The sequence below is a fragment of the Helianthus annuus genome, chromosome 4 (assembly GCF_002127325.2).
Source record: "Helianthus annuus cultivar XRQ/B chromosome 4, HanXRQr2.0-SUNRISE, whole genome shotgun sequence".
Taxonomy (NCBI): Eukaryota; Viridiplantae; Streptophyta; class Magnoliopsida; order Asterales; family Asteraceae; genus Helianthus; species Helianthus annuus.
Window position 1 is genome coordinate 199505954 of NC_035436.2, and position 15326 is coordinate 199521279.

Consider the following 15326-nt stretch of genomic DNA (forward strand, 5'->3'; position numbering starts at 1 on the left):
AAATATACGTGTTATGAAACAATCTACACGCCCCCAATACTATCATCATGCTCATCAAAAGAGGATGTTCTCAAATCTCAAATGAACTCACCTGTATACACACGCATGCAAATTAAAAGAAACCTATCTAACTTCCCCTTTGAAAGAGCACGTAAGTTAATATACTTGCACATCCATCATTTGGGTATCCAACAATTGTTCATGAGAAAATATCAAATCTAAAGCAACCCATAAATAAAGTTATTGCGGCCGAGTCTAGTGCTTCATACAATATAAGCCAAGGAAGGAAATGAAGATTGGCTCCGGAACTTAGAACATGACATGGTTGCATCGAATTTAAACAAAACTGGGTATCAAATACCGTATGTCCGTACAGGATATATTGGTAAGGTACGATACCCGTTTTGGTACCACTTTGTTTTTATGTTAGTTTTTGAGCACTCGTATGGATACTAAATAACTAAAGTAGACACGAGTACTAATATAGTACGAGTACCAATACGATACGAGTACCAAATAGGTCAAATCAATACGAATATCATAAATACCATAATACGAAATAAACATAATATAAAAAAAACTTTAAAAGGTCTATAAAAAAATCAGTACCAGTGCCCATTTTTACCCGTATCTGAACCGCAAGTATGGAATACTGAAATCAATAAAATTGTGTACCGATACATGTACCAAATACATAAAATCAGTATGAGTACGGGTATGGGTACTGGCATTTGGGAAAAAAGCTCATCGCTAGAATACATATTTATTCAGTTTTTGTGTCGTATTCTATAATTTATGAGCGAAAAATCAACTCAGAAATAAATGGTCTCTTTTAAAAGATTTTCTACTTAGACCATGCGTACTGGGCGTGGTTGCCCAGTTTTTCCCCCAAAAACACTAAAACGCGCCGGGTCACCACCCCCTGGGTGTGTTTGGCTGATTTTTTTTTTTGTTTTGGCGTGATTTAAATCACGCTTGAAGGTTTTTTGAATGGCCAATCACATTTAATCTTTTTTTTTTGCCAATAGCTTTTTTTGTTGATTTTTTTATTTTTATTTAATTCTCTACACCATTTTAACATAATGTCCACATCCCCACTACACCCATTTTAGAAAAACGCCCAATAATGTCCCTTCCTGACTGTACTGTCACATGACGGAAAACGCCCAAGAGTAGGGGCATTATTCACCCTTACCATATGCATCGTATTATAAAATGTTTAGTATTATGAGTGTATTTGTAATTTTACACGCTTTAAAAATTGCGCAATACCAAACTTAAGATGTATGTTTGTGTGTATATATAACATTAAGAACCCAGGCCATGAAAAAGCAATAAATAACTTTATAAAAGAAACTTGGTATTGATGTACTTTGTAAAGAAAAACGACAGGAAATGTAGTTTTTGTTTGATTGTGAAATATTAGCCAAGCTCTCAAATTCTCCAAACCTTAGACAAATGAATAATCTTTATTGGGTTTTGCCACTTAGGTTATAGCTTAGTGGTCAATAAAAATTATCTTTTGTGGGAAGAATAATATTCAATCCTTAAGAGGTGTAAGTATTTAAATAAAAAAATTAGTCGTTTAAAAAAAACTCACAAATATAAATATTTTACATGAATTCGATAATGATACATTATTGAAAATCATGCCAGACGCAAGAAGCTAAAGATGACACTTATTCATGGATCAACATAAAGACAATTAATTACCTGTTTCTTTCTTTTTTATGCATATTACTGCTCTAATTTTTTTTTAAAGTTACTTTAAAACAATCACATTTCTTCTAGAAAACATGACGCGGGTTTCTTTTTTAACTGTTTTGTTTTCATATATATAGAGTGAACACTAGTGTATTTGTAAAATGAGTTAACAAATTCTAGCCATTGATTTACATCATCAAATCGTAAAATACATTAGTTTATTTTAATCATCAGATCTTGAATGAATATTGATTTACACTTGTGTATTGATAATCAAAGCTAGGATTAGCTCACTAGTGTTCACAATTAAGAGGGTTGTTCACAAATGAACCTAACCCTATATATATATATATATATATATTAAGTGTATTGTACATTTTGCCTTAACGTACGAGCGTACGCAATGTCAAATTCGCACGTTATAACAAAAGGTCGCATGTTGTAAAAACAGAAGATCGCATCTTAAAAAAAATCGCATGTTTATAAAAAAAAGTTCCCATGTTATAAAAAAATAAAAATCGCATGTTACTCAAAATACCAAACTCACATGTTATAGATCTTTTTTCGCATGTTGATACTGAATCTCATACGCTTCGTACGTTAAAACATTTTCTACGATAACCGGCCTTTATATATGTAGAGAGAGAGAGAGAAAATTACATAATCGGGCCAACTTGACAACTCGTGAACCAGTTGACCCGAAATGAAATTGTTTAGCTAAAGATGTCCGTGGGTTAGAGGAAAACTGACTCAAACTTAGATTACATCCAAACGAATGAGTTTCATGATAGTTTAACAGTGTGACGTAAACTCAGACCCCACACGAACAAGTTAGGCATCCCACAGAACAATCATGGTAGCAAAATCACCATCCTAGAACAAAATCAGAATATAGAATATATAACTTTTAATAGTCGTATGTTATAGAAACTCAATAAATTAATTTAATTTAATTAGTAATATAACGTTATATAATTCGTGAAACCTTTTCCAGTATCCCACTACACTATAAATTCAATCTTCCGGCTAATCTATTATAGTAACTAGGGAGAAAGCCCGTGCGATGCACGGCATGCATAATAGCTATTGTTTGTTCGTGGTAAGACGTCTGACACGGCCGGTGCATAACATGTAAGACAATACGCCTACAAAGGGGCGTGCTTAAACTTTATTAAACCATGGACCATAAGTTGTTTCCTTGGCAAAACTTGCCGGCCAAAAAGAAGTGCAAAAAAGATGTCTTCCAAGGAAAAGAAAACATGAAACAGAAAAAGGAAAAACACATAAACTCTCGCACGCCTTCCTATCTTATTGGATAACACATAGACCAAACTTTTGCTAACGCAAGCCATCGTCATCCCCAATCCCATCACCAGCCAACTGACTGCAGTGAAATAACGAAAAGAAAACTATTAAAAAGGGTATACTATGTTTACGTATATATACATCGAAAAGTAGTACGGATTTTCATTACTAACACTAAGTGCAGACGGTATACCTTTCATGTCGGTCACTGTCAACTGTTTCTTCTGAATCCGAATCTGCATAAGCAGGCCTGGGAAGGAAAAGCACGAAACATTTATGTAGACGGTTATCCAAAAACAAATATGCACAATTACATTGTTTATGGAAATCAATCAATTATAGTTGAAAGTTTTTTTGTTGCCTTTCCATTTATAACGACACCAAGTTTATTTTTTTCAAAAGCCAACTACTCCCCTTATATGTCTTTACACATTCGAAGTGATGCGTTACCAAGTTTTTTTATTCCTATTTTTATTTAATGTAGAACAATGCACTTTTATATTTACGAACTCAAGTTTCTGACTGTTGTAGCCTCCTAATTTTAAAATAGAGTAAACATATACCAGGTATGTAAATAACATTTCAGATCGAGTAGAAAGGTAAATAGCACATCTTTAATTAAAATGGTTTATTAAACAGGGCACGAATAAAGTGTAAGCCGATATATACCTTACGATCACAAAGGGGTTGTCTTTAAGAACCCGATACTGATTTGTAGGTTGCACGGCGAAACCGTTGACCAAATATACACCGCCCTCTTTGAGTTTGTCAAAGAAATAGTGGGCAATGTTATTCCTTGCGGTGCAATGCATCACACCTCTCTGCACAAATAAAGGCGTAGATTTTTGTTTCAGAATCAAGAGTAGAAAAGCGTAAGAATGTGGGATAGCAGAGGGTAAAAAACTACCTTTATGTCAGTGACAATATAGTCGGTGCTCATGTACCTGCCGTTAACACTTTTCACGTCCCATTTTCTACAAACCATTATCATGATAGGTCCGGTGCTCCCTTCACGGAGTTCACTAAGGAACATATGACTGCTTGTACCACCGTCGGACGTTTGCAAACTAAGGGGGCTGGCCATGGCAATAGAGGAGGAAAGGGAACTATGAACCTACAAACATAACAAAGCCGGCAATCTTATAACATAACCAAAGACCGTGACATGGTTGCACGTAAACAATGTAATTGTAACTTCCCCTTTGAAAGAGCACGTAAGTTAATATACTTGCACATCCATCATTTGGGTATCCAACAATTGTTCATGAGAAAATATCAAATCTAAAGCAACCCATAAATAAAGTTATTGCGGCCGAGTCTAGTGCTTCATACAATATAAGCCAAGGAAGGAAATGAAGATTGGCTCCGGAACTTAGAACATGACATGGTTGCATCGAATTTAAACAAAACTGGGTATCAAATACCGTATGTCCGTACAGGATATATTGGTAAGGTACGATACCCGTTTTGGTACCACTTTGTTTTTATGTTAGTTTTTGAGCACTCGTATGGATACTAAATAACTAAAGTAGACACGAGTACTAATATAGTACGAGTACCAATACGATACGAGTACCAAATAGGTCAAATCAATACGAATATCATAAATACCATAATACGAAATAAACATAATATAAAAAAAAACTTTAAAAGGTCTATAAAAAAATCAGTACCAGTGCCCATTTTTACCCGTATCTGAACCGCAAGTATGGAATACTGAAATCAATAAAATTGTGTACCGATACATGTACCAAATACATAAAATCAGTATGAGTACGGGTATGGGTACTGGCATTTGGGAAAAAAGCTCATCGCTAGAATACATATTTATTCAGTTTTTGTGTCGTATTCTATAATTTATGAGCGAAAAATCAACTCAGAAATAAATGGTCTCTTTTAAAAGATTTTCTACTTAGACCATGCGTACTGGGCGTGGTTGCCCAGTTTTTCCCCCAAAAACACTAAAACGCGCCGGGTCACCACCCCCTGGGTGTGTTTGGCTGATTTTTTTTTTTGTTTTGGCGTGATTTAAATCACGCTTGAAGGTTTTTTGAATGGCCAATCACATTTAATCTTTTTTTTTTGCCAATAGCTTTTTTTGTTGATTTTTTTATTTTTATTTAATTCTCTACACCATTTTAACATAATGTCCACATCCCCACTACACCCATTTTAGAAAAACGCCCAATAATGTCCCTTCCTGACTGTACTGTCACATGACGGAAAACGCCCAAGAGTAGGGGCATTATTCACCCTTACCATATGCATCGTATTATAAAATGTTTAGTATTATGAGTGTATTTGTAATTTTACACGCTTTAAAAATTGCGCAATACCAAACTTAAGATGTATGTTTGTGTGTATATATAACATTAAGAACCCAGGCCATGAAAAAGCAATAAATAACTTTATAAAAGAAACTTGGTATTGATGTACTTTGTAAAGAAAAACGACAGGAAATGTAGTTTTTGTTTGATTGTGAAATATTAGCCAAGCTCTCAAATTCTCCAAACCTTAGACAAATGAATAATCTTTATTGGGTTTTGCCACTTAGGTTATAGCTTAGTGGTCAATAAAAATTATCTTTTGTGGGAAGAATAATATTCAATCCTTAAGAGGTGTAAGTATTTAAATAAAAAAATTAGTCGTTTAAAAAAAACTCACAAATATAAATATTTTACATGAATTCGATAATGATACATTATTGAAAATCATGCCAGACGCAAGAAGCTAAAGATGACACTTATTCATGGATCAACATAAAGACAATTAATTACCTGTTTCTTTCTTTTTTATGCATATTACTGCTCTAATTTTTTTTTAAAGTTACTTTAAAACAATCACATTTCTTCTAGAAAACATGACGCGGGTTTCTTTTTTAACTGTTTTGTTTTCATATATATAGAGTGAACACTAGTGTATTTGTAAAATGAGTTAACAAATTCTAGCCATTGATTTACATCATCAAATCGTAAAATACATTAGTTTATTTTAATCATCAGATCTTGAATGAATATTGATTTACACTTGTGTATTGATAATCAAAGCTAGGATTAGCTCACTAGTGTTCACAATTAAGAGGGTTGTTCACAAATGAACCTAACCCTATATATATATATATATATATATTAAGTGTATTGTACATTTTGCCTTAACGTACGAGCGTACGCAATGTCAAATTCGCACGTTATAACAAAAGGTCGCATGTTGTAAAAACAGAAGATCGCATCTTAAAAAAAATCGCATGTTTATAAAAAAAAGTTCCCATGTTATAAAAAAATAAAAATCGCATGTTACTCAAAATACCAAACTCACATGTTATAGATCTTTTTTCGCATGTTGATACTGAATCTCATACGCTTCGTACGTTAAAACATTTTCTACGATAACCGGCCTTTATATATGTAGAGAGAGAGAGAGAAAATTACATAATCGGGCCAACTTGACAACTCGTGAACCAGTTGACCCGAAATGAAATTGTTTAGCTAAAGATGTCCGTGGGTTAGAGGAAAACTGACTCAAACTTAGATTACATCCAAACGAATGAGTTTCATGATAGTTTAACAGTGTGACGTAAACTCAGACCCCACACGAACAAGTTAGGCATCCCACAGAACAATCATGGTAGCAAAATCACCATCCTAGAACAAAATCAGAATATAGAATATATAACTTTTAATAGTCGTATGTTATAGAAACTCAATAAATTAATTTAATTTAATTAGTAATATAACGTTATATAATTCGTGAAACCTTTTCCAGTATCCCACTACACTATAAATTCAATCTTCCGGCTAATCTATTATAGTAACTAGGGAGAAAGCCCGTGCGATGCACGGCATGCATAATAGCTATTGTTTGTTCGTGGTAAGACGTCTGACACGGCCGGTGCATAACATGTAAGACAATACGCCTACAAAGGGGCGTGCTTAAACTTTATTAAACCATGGACCATAAGTTGTTTCCTTGGCAAAACTTGCCGGCCAAAAAGAAGTGCAAAAAAGATGTCTTCCAAGGAAAAGAAAACATGAAACAGAAAAAGGAAAAACACATAAACTCTCGCACGCCTTCCTATCTTATTGGATAACACATAGACCAAACTTTTGCTAACGCAAGCCATCGTCATCCCCAATCCCATCACCAGCCAACTGACTGCAGTGAAATAACGAAAAGAAAACTATTAAAAAGGGTATACTATGTTTACGTATATATACATCGAAAAGTAGTACGGATTTTCATTACTAACACTAAGTGCAGACGGTATACCTTTCATGTCGGTCACTGTCAACTGTTTCTTCTGAATCCGAATCTGCATAAGCAGGCCTGGGAAGGAAAAGCACGAAACATTTATGTAGACGGTTATCCAAAAACAAATATGCACAATTACATTGTTTATGGAAATCAATCAATTATAGTTGAAAGTTTTTTTTGTTGCCTTTCCATTTATAACGACACCAAGTTTATTTTTTTCAAAAGCCAACTACTCCCCTTATATGTCTTTACACATTCGAAGTGATGCGTTACCAAGTTTTTTTATTCCTATTTTTATTTAATGTAGAACAATGCACTTTTATATTTACGAACTCAAGTTTCTGACTGTTGTAGCCTCCTAATTTTAAAATAGAGTAAACATATACCAGGTATGTAAATAACATTTCAGATCGAGTAGAAAGGTAAATAGCACATCTTTAATTAAAATGGTTTATTAAACAGGGCACGAATAAAGTGTAAGCCGATATATACCTTACGATCACAAAGGGGTTGTCTTTAAGAACCCGATACTGATTTGTAGGTTGCACGGCGAAACCGTTGACCAAATATACACCGCCCTCTTTGAGTTTGTCAAAGAAATAGTGGGCAATGTTATTCCTTGCGGTGCAATGCATCACACCTCTCTGCGCAAATAAAGGCGTAGATTTTTGTTTCAGAATCAAGAGTAGAAAAGCGTAAGAATGTGGGATAGCAGAGGGTAAAAAACTACCTTTATGTCAGTGACAATATAGTCGGTGCTCATGTACCTGCCGTTAACACTTTTCACGTCCCATTTTCTACAAACCATTATCATGATAGGTCCGGTGCTCCCTTCACGGAGTTCACTAAGGAACATATGACTGCTTGTACCACCGTCGGACGTTTGCAAACTAAGGGGGCTGGCCATGGCAATAGAGGAGGAAAGGGAACTATGAACCTACAAACATAACAAAGCCGGCAATCTTATAACATAACCAAAGACCGTTCAACTGTCTACAAATTAATCATATCCTAATGAATGATATTAAATGATAGGGATATTCAAAGAGGTACAATAAAAATTGCAATTTAATTAATTTTAAAGCGACTTTTGGTATCCTAGCTTGTAGTTAGAGTTTCTTGAATTGGTTTTTATATAATGTTAGAGTTTATAAAAGAGAACAATTTATTAAGAAATACCTACCACTTGTACACTATTAATTATGAATGTGATTGTTTATTTATATGGCTTTGGACACCACATGATTTATAAAAAGTTTAATTCTTTTTATTTGATTTAAAAATTATAATCAATTGAATATCATCCGCATGTAATATGCACCATTAAGACAAAATGGAAAACCTTTTCAATTTTCCAATCTAATTCAAAGAACTTCACAGGTCGCACTCTCCATTTCGTAACCGACATGTATTAATCACACAATCAATGACTTGAGTTAATATTTGTTAATTGGTAACTGATAATCATTATAAAGGAGACAACTTAAAAGACACAAATGTATTTAAGAGGCTCATAATGAAGGTTGTCAATGGCATCAAAGGAAGATAACAGAATTTGAACTTTTACACATCAATTTTCATCATAAAATTCTAAATCTCTACTAAATATATTCACCAACTAACATTGAAAATCAACTGAAGTCTACTAAGATAAAGAATGGACAGAGCATTTATAGAACCCTTAATTTATGTTTACATTGTAGCTTTGTTTTAATAAAATGTTATATCCAATAGCCAAACACTTATGAATAAGTCAATTTGGGTTGTGTTAGGTCAATTAGAGATTTGAGTTAAAAAGAGAACCAGGTAAAAAGTTTGCAAAATTCTACTTTTAATACTCACATGTGGGTCTAAATCCGTTAGCATGTGCACATATTACTGTAAAAGAAGTGAGAACGCTCCCGTGTATGATACAATTTATCCTTCAAATCACCAATATTATGAGTTCATGAAATACAGTTTATAATCGTGTTATAAATATCATCGTCATCATCATCCCTATTTCTATCGTCTAATGTTGCGGTTGGCTGACTGAAAAAAAATAGAAATATATATTAAATTAACGAACACATATACAATTTATGGATTCCGATTAAACATTAGAATTATCAAAACCAAACTTCAACAGTTCTTATAAGATGATTAGAAGGTACTCACAAGCCCACTAATACACATTTTCAACAACGTTGCGCTCTTGTAGAACAGTAGTCTGCCACTCATTTCATTTGCTACTTTCCTAATAACAATACACTTTTATAAGTAAGGATTTGCATAAAAGTAAAAAATAAAAAAAATGAAGTTCAAGTAACCAATTATTTCATAAATGACTACTACACCTCAACATTTCCCACTGGGTGATTTTGTTGGTGATACATGCTAGATGACCAAAATGGCCAACCCGAGGTGCATTTCTCCCGGGAGAAGCTAGTGTTGGCTGTAATATCAAAAGAAATCATTAAAAAACAAACTTGTTTCAATTTTTAGAAAAAAAAAAATCAAATCTAACCTTCGGTGATTTTTCCGGTACTTCATCTCCTAACCACATACGTCAAAACCAAAACTTTTGATTGTAACACTTCTGGTCATCTTCCCAAACACCGCCTACTAATCCTTTCGTCATGCCATTAAAGTGGTCTCTTTTATCTCCCAATACTGCCATCTCTCTCCAACCATCAAAGTGCAAATTCAAACGTCGCCTCCAAATCGTGTTAACTGTCATTAATTTTCCACTACATTACAAACACTATAATTCATGGCCCATCTTTATAAAGATAAATTTTTTACCTCTTCTCATCTCACTTTCATCAGAATATCATCATGTATCAGTATGAATCATTTCCAAAATGTCTGCCAAGCGCCTTGTAAGTTCCCTGAGTCAATTAAAGAAACATGTCACTATTGTCACATACATTTGGGGATTAAAAATTAAGTATATATACTCAATCCAAACCTGAAGGCGCTAATGTGGCTCTTGACACTTTATGAAACGCAAATTGTTAACGCACCACCAAATTGGAAGCCCGAACTCGTAATTGAACCTAAAAGAATGCAAATTCGGACTGACGTGATAAACAAAAATCACACAACAGCAGCAGAAGAACTCTTATTCTAGCGCCGCCATCAATCGTGTAGAGAAGAGATAGTGGGCATCGAAGTGGTCATGGTGGGTGGGTGGAGTGATCGGAACTTCGCCGGAGATGGATGCTCTTCTCCAACTCTCGTGACTCTCTCACTCTCTTTAAAAAGTTAGTGTGGGAATGTTGAGTGATTTTACATAGGCTAAAAGGATTATCAGTTTCCATACCAATTAATAATCATTAAAGTTTCCCATCAAAATTAGTAGTTACAAAATTCGTCTGAGGAAATAGAAATTAATACATTAAATTTGTACATTTCAACTTACAGGAGGAGATGAAGGGGCTAAAACTTAATTCAATTATTTCAATTAAAGGTATTTATAATAGGCAATTACAACTTGAAAAAAACAAATGTATTTAAGAGCTCATAATGAAGGTTGTAAAAAAGTTGATATAACTAAATTTTTAAGTATATATAGATAATCTCATTAATGTTAAAAATAAGATTTACTTATGGTTATAGGAAAAGCCCATAATTTCGGCCAGTTTTCCGCTCCTTGCTACTGCTTCATTATAAACCGAAAAGTACCTCAAAAGATGGCACCAAAATACAATCTATGACATTTGTTGAATCTATTAAATTATGGCCTTTTTCTAAATGTGCCAATCTTTTGTAGGTTTTAGCTTGGTGATCAGAAAGGAATTAACTCTTATAAGAAAATCAATGTTCAATCGTTAAAAAAGGTGTAAAATATAATATTCAATTTAGGAGAGAAAGTTTAGCTGTTAAAAAAATGTGCCAATCTTTTCCTACTTGGATTTTGGTCAAAAATACTTTTTGGAAATTAATGTGTTTCAAACTAATACTTTTAATGCATTTTACAAATGCATTCTAAAACTTACCGTTTCTTGGTAATTATTATAACATCTTAGCTATATTTTAACTTTCTTTAACTCCATCTAAGTGTTGTATCATCTATTTTCTTTATTTTATTTTGTCTTATTCTAATGAAATAGTTTAACCCTGTTAACTTTATCTAATCCTATTTTTAGTGGTTTTTGGTTTATAAAAGAAAAGAGTAATTAATTAACTATCTTAATATCCGAATTAATATGTCAACAAATAACTCTTTTAACACCCCTTTAACACAAGGAGAGAATGGTGTGCAATGTCAGTTAACATGCTATGTTACCGTTAATACCTCAACTGTTAGGTTACACCATATGGCCTAAGCTATATTATTGATATACATCATATTTTTTAGAGTGAATTGCAAATTTTGTTCTTAATGTTTATACACAATTTCAGATGGTGTCTTTCTGGGTTAGGGCTAAAGGACAAAATGTGTAGCATTTTAAAATATTAAAAACAAAACTCATCAATTTTAAAGATAAAGGATACCAGCTAAAATTGAGTATAAATATAAATGACAAATTTTTCAATTCATTCTAATTTTTAACACAATAATAATGCAATGCCTTTCCTTTTTTTTTTTGTTGTCTAAAGGTAGTACGTGAAACATTAGATCATTGACAAGGCAATGAGTCATGACGCAATCATGTAGAGTTCAATACACTTCATCTTCACCTTCCCACATTTTAAAGGGTACGAACTAAAAATCGATTGAATCACTCGAATCGAAGCTCGTCTGTGGTTTAGCTCACAGTGTAGGTTTAATGGTTAGATAGTGTAGTAAAGGTTTAACCAACAATTTAAAACTTAGAACTAGCTCCTTTCTTACTATTATTATTTCAAGTAAATGGTCCTCGAGGTTTGGTCATATTTGTCACTTTAGTCCAAAACTCAAACCTTTTGAAGCTGGGTCCCTGTGGTTTCAATTTTGTTGTCATTTTTATCCAAAAGCAAAATCTGGTCAGATTTTTCAGTTAACATCCAGCTTTTTAATTTTTTTCCTTCCTTTTAATGAAAGGAAAAATGGTCAGATTTTTTTAATTTTTTATAATAAAACATTAAAATATCATTTTGCCCTTCATTAAAAGGGAGCAAAAAGACAAAAAATAGATATTAACTGAAAAATCTAACCAGATTTTGATTTTGGATGATAATGACAATAAAATTGAAACCATAAAGACCCAGATTCAAAAAGTTTGAGTTTTGAACTAAAGTAACAAAAGTGATCAAACCTCCTGTCATTTAACTCTATTATTTTTTAGAATGTTGAGTTTTATATATGTATTATTTTAATAAACAATCTTTGTTATTCTTTATATATGTATTACTTTAATAAAAATCTTTGTTACATATTAATAAAAGGAATTTTGAATTTTAATAATCCAACTATTCGTCGTTGGCCGTGAACAGTTCAAACTTAAAAAATAACCACTGACAGTCCCAACTATTGACATATTTGCCACCAATGGACCCTGACTAACAGAACCCTAACGTTGTTAGTATCCGGTCGTCGTAAAAACGTTTTGGGCTAGAAAAAGGTTACTAAAGATCCGATCGAAGGTTACAAAGATTTTTGAGACAAAAATGTTGAGTTTTCGGCCAAAAAGTTGAGTTTTCCGACAAAAAATGATTTTTCCGGTGACTTCAATAATTAAGGCTTTTACTTAGAAATTGGTTCATAAAGGTCTGTAATAAGGTTACAAAGAGTATTGAGACGAAAACGTTGAGTTTTCCGGCCCAAAATGATTTTTCCGGCCAAAAACGTTTTTTCCGGCGACCGGATATTAATGGCGTTAGGGTTCTGTTAGTCAATATCCATCGGATGCCAATATGTTAATAGTTAGGGTTACCAATGGACAGTGGTTATTTTTAAAATTGAGACTATTGGCGGCCAATAACGAATAGTTAGGATTATTAAAATCCAATACTCCATAATAAAATGATATAACTATGAATTATCTTATAAAGCCTAAAATGTAAAAGTAATAACAAAATTTAAAGTATTTTGCTAATTCAACTATATCTAAATTATTATATAGAGTATATACTCTGCAAAACACGTACACATCTACACATCTTTATTTTACTTGACACATGAGTATATAGAGTATATCTATACTATATAATAAAAGAAATCAACTTTGGGACACATGTCATTCATTGGGGTCATCTATTTTTTAGTTTTCTCATCTTTATCTCCTACTTAATTATAGATAATTAATATTAATTAAAAGATAATTATACAATTAAATTTAAACAATTCGTATAGAAGATAATATAATCTTTTGAAATATTTATTAGATTTCAAAATTATTTATCTTGACATTAACAAAAGACGTACACTAAATATAAATTAATTTAGTCCCTGTGGTTTGGGACTTTTTGTCAGTTTAGTCCAAAAGTTTTATACTACACAGGGTTTATAAAGATGTAATAAGATATAACTTTTTATTAATTGACATATAAAATTACATGTGCTTAACCCATACAATACAGGAGGTTCTTAAAAATGTAACTTTTTTCATTATTAATATATAAAATAAAATTTACTCAACCCGTACAATACACAAAGTTCTTAAAGATATAACTTTTTATTATTTAATATATAAAATTACATTTATTCAACCCATGTAATAAATGAGATTTTTAAAGATATATTTTTTTATTATTTGATATATAAAATTACATTTTTTCAACCCGTGTAATAAACGAGGCTTCATAAATATATTTTTTTATTGTTTGATATATAAAATTACATTTATTTAACCCGTGTATTACACGGGGTTCTAATCTAGTACATATATAAAACAAATTCAAAGAATATAGAAATAAAGAATTGCGGATGACTATTTCGATGACAAAACTTGATTTCCCCATGTGTTAACACAACAATTCTTCGAAAACGACAAGCGAGTATATGAATTCAATCTGGTCGGTTTGATAAACCCCCACTTAATTAAATAAAAAACTGTTATTACAATATTTAATTGAGCTCTTATTTAAATGACTCAACACCACACTTATAAATTGGCCTAATAAGACCAAGCGTACTCGTAGCAAAAGGGGTGTTTTTTTGCCCGGAAACGTCAAACAACGCCCGAGTCTCGGCCCCTCGGCGTTTTTCTTGGATTTTTTTGAATGGCGTTTAAAAAAAACGCTCTTGCCCCATTTTGAAGATGTTGGCCCAATCACATGTAACCCTCTTCTTCTTTGGCCAATCAATTTTTTTCATGGTTTTTTTATTTATTGAATTCTTTACACCCCTTTTAACATAATGTCCACACCCCCACTACACCCATTTTAGAAAAATGCCCCTTTGCTGACTAGGACGACACGTGGCAGACAACGCCCAAGGGTGAGGCATTATTCACCATAACCACTACGCATGGTCTAACGTCTAATTTATCTTAGTATTGAATAACTATTTAGCATTGAATGTAATGAGCAACCATAAACGATAAACACTTTCGCATACCTTCTATCTTTCGGTAAACATGTGTCACAGGATTTATTTTTAAAACGACGACAAATAACATATAAGAAAACTAAAAGACTAGCAAAGTCAATACAAGTATTATAATTTAAAAATGAAAACGAAGAACACCAATCAAACCAAACCGAGTTACCAATCTTAGCCCTACTTTTGATCAAATTAAACGAAAAGAGTTTCATATCATCCGCCGTCTTTAAAGATGAGTACATATCTTTTTTAAAGGCTAATGTATTCCCTACTTTCGGAATCAACCAAATCACTCCCTACTTTCGAAATCAACCAAATCACTAAGTAAATAAACGCGTGCCTAAAGTTGGTATGACGTTTAGGCTCCGACTTACAATCGGGCAAAGATATAAGATTGGAGATGTTTATCGGCAACCAATGCATAAGATCACTTCAAGGGCAAACCCAATTTTAAATAGCCACTTAGAAGCTACACCTAAAGAAAATACCAGTAATTCCTCTTCGGTCATATCAACAAAAAAGGATATGGGAAATTGGATTATAATAATCTCAAGTAGACGTCATTGGCCATTACCGATTTCATCTTTGAATATTCCCACTGATAGTCCCACCCTTT

At 32.8% G+C, this 15326-nt stretch overlaps 1 protein-coding gene across 1 annotated transcript; it reads right to left on the minus strand.

Moving 5' to 3' along the window:
* Nucleotides 1-3042: 3042 nt before the first annotated feature.
* On the minus strand, nt 3043-8668 carry LOC110934161. Its single transcript, XM_022177348.1, has 10 exons — nt 8603-8668; nt 7991-8197; nt 7753-7904; nt 7276-7332; nt 7121-7161; nt 4238-4290; nt 3917-4123; nt 3679-3830; nt 3203-3259; nt 3043-3088 (listed from the first exon to the last, which is right to left on the minus strand). The coding sequence occupies exons 1-10, from the start codon at nt 8666-8668 to the stop codon at nt 3043-3045; spliced, it is 1038 nt and encodes a 345-aa protein (XP_022033040.1).
* Between the last annotated feature and the right edge of the window lie 6658 nt (nt 8669-15326).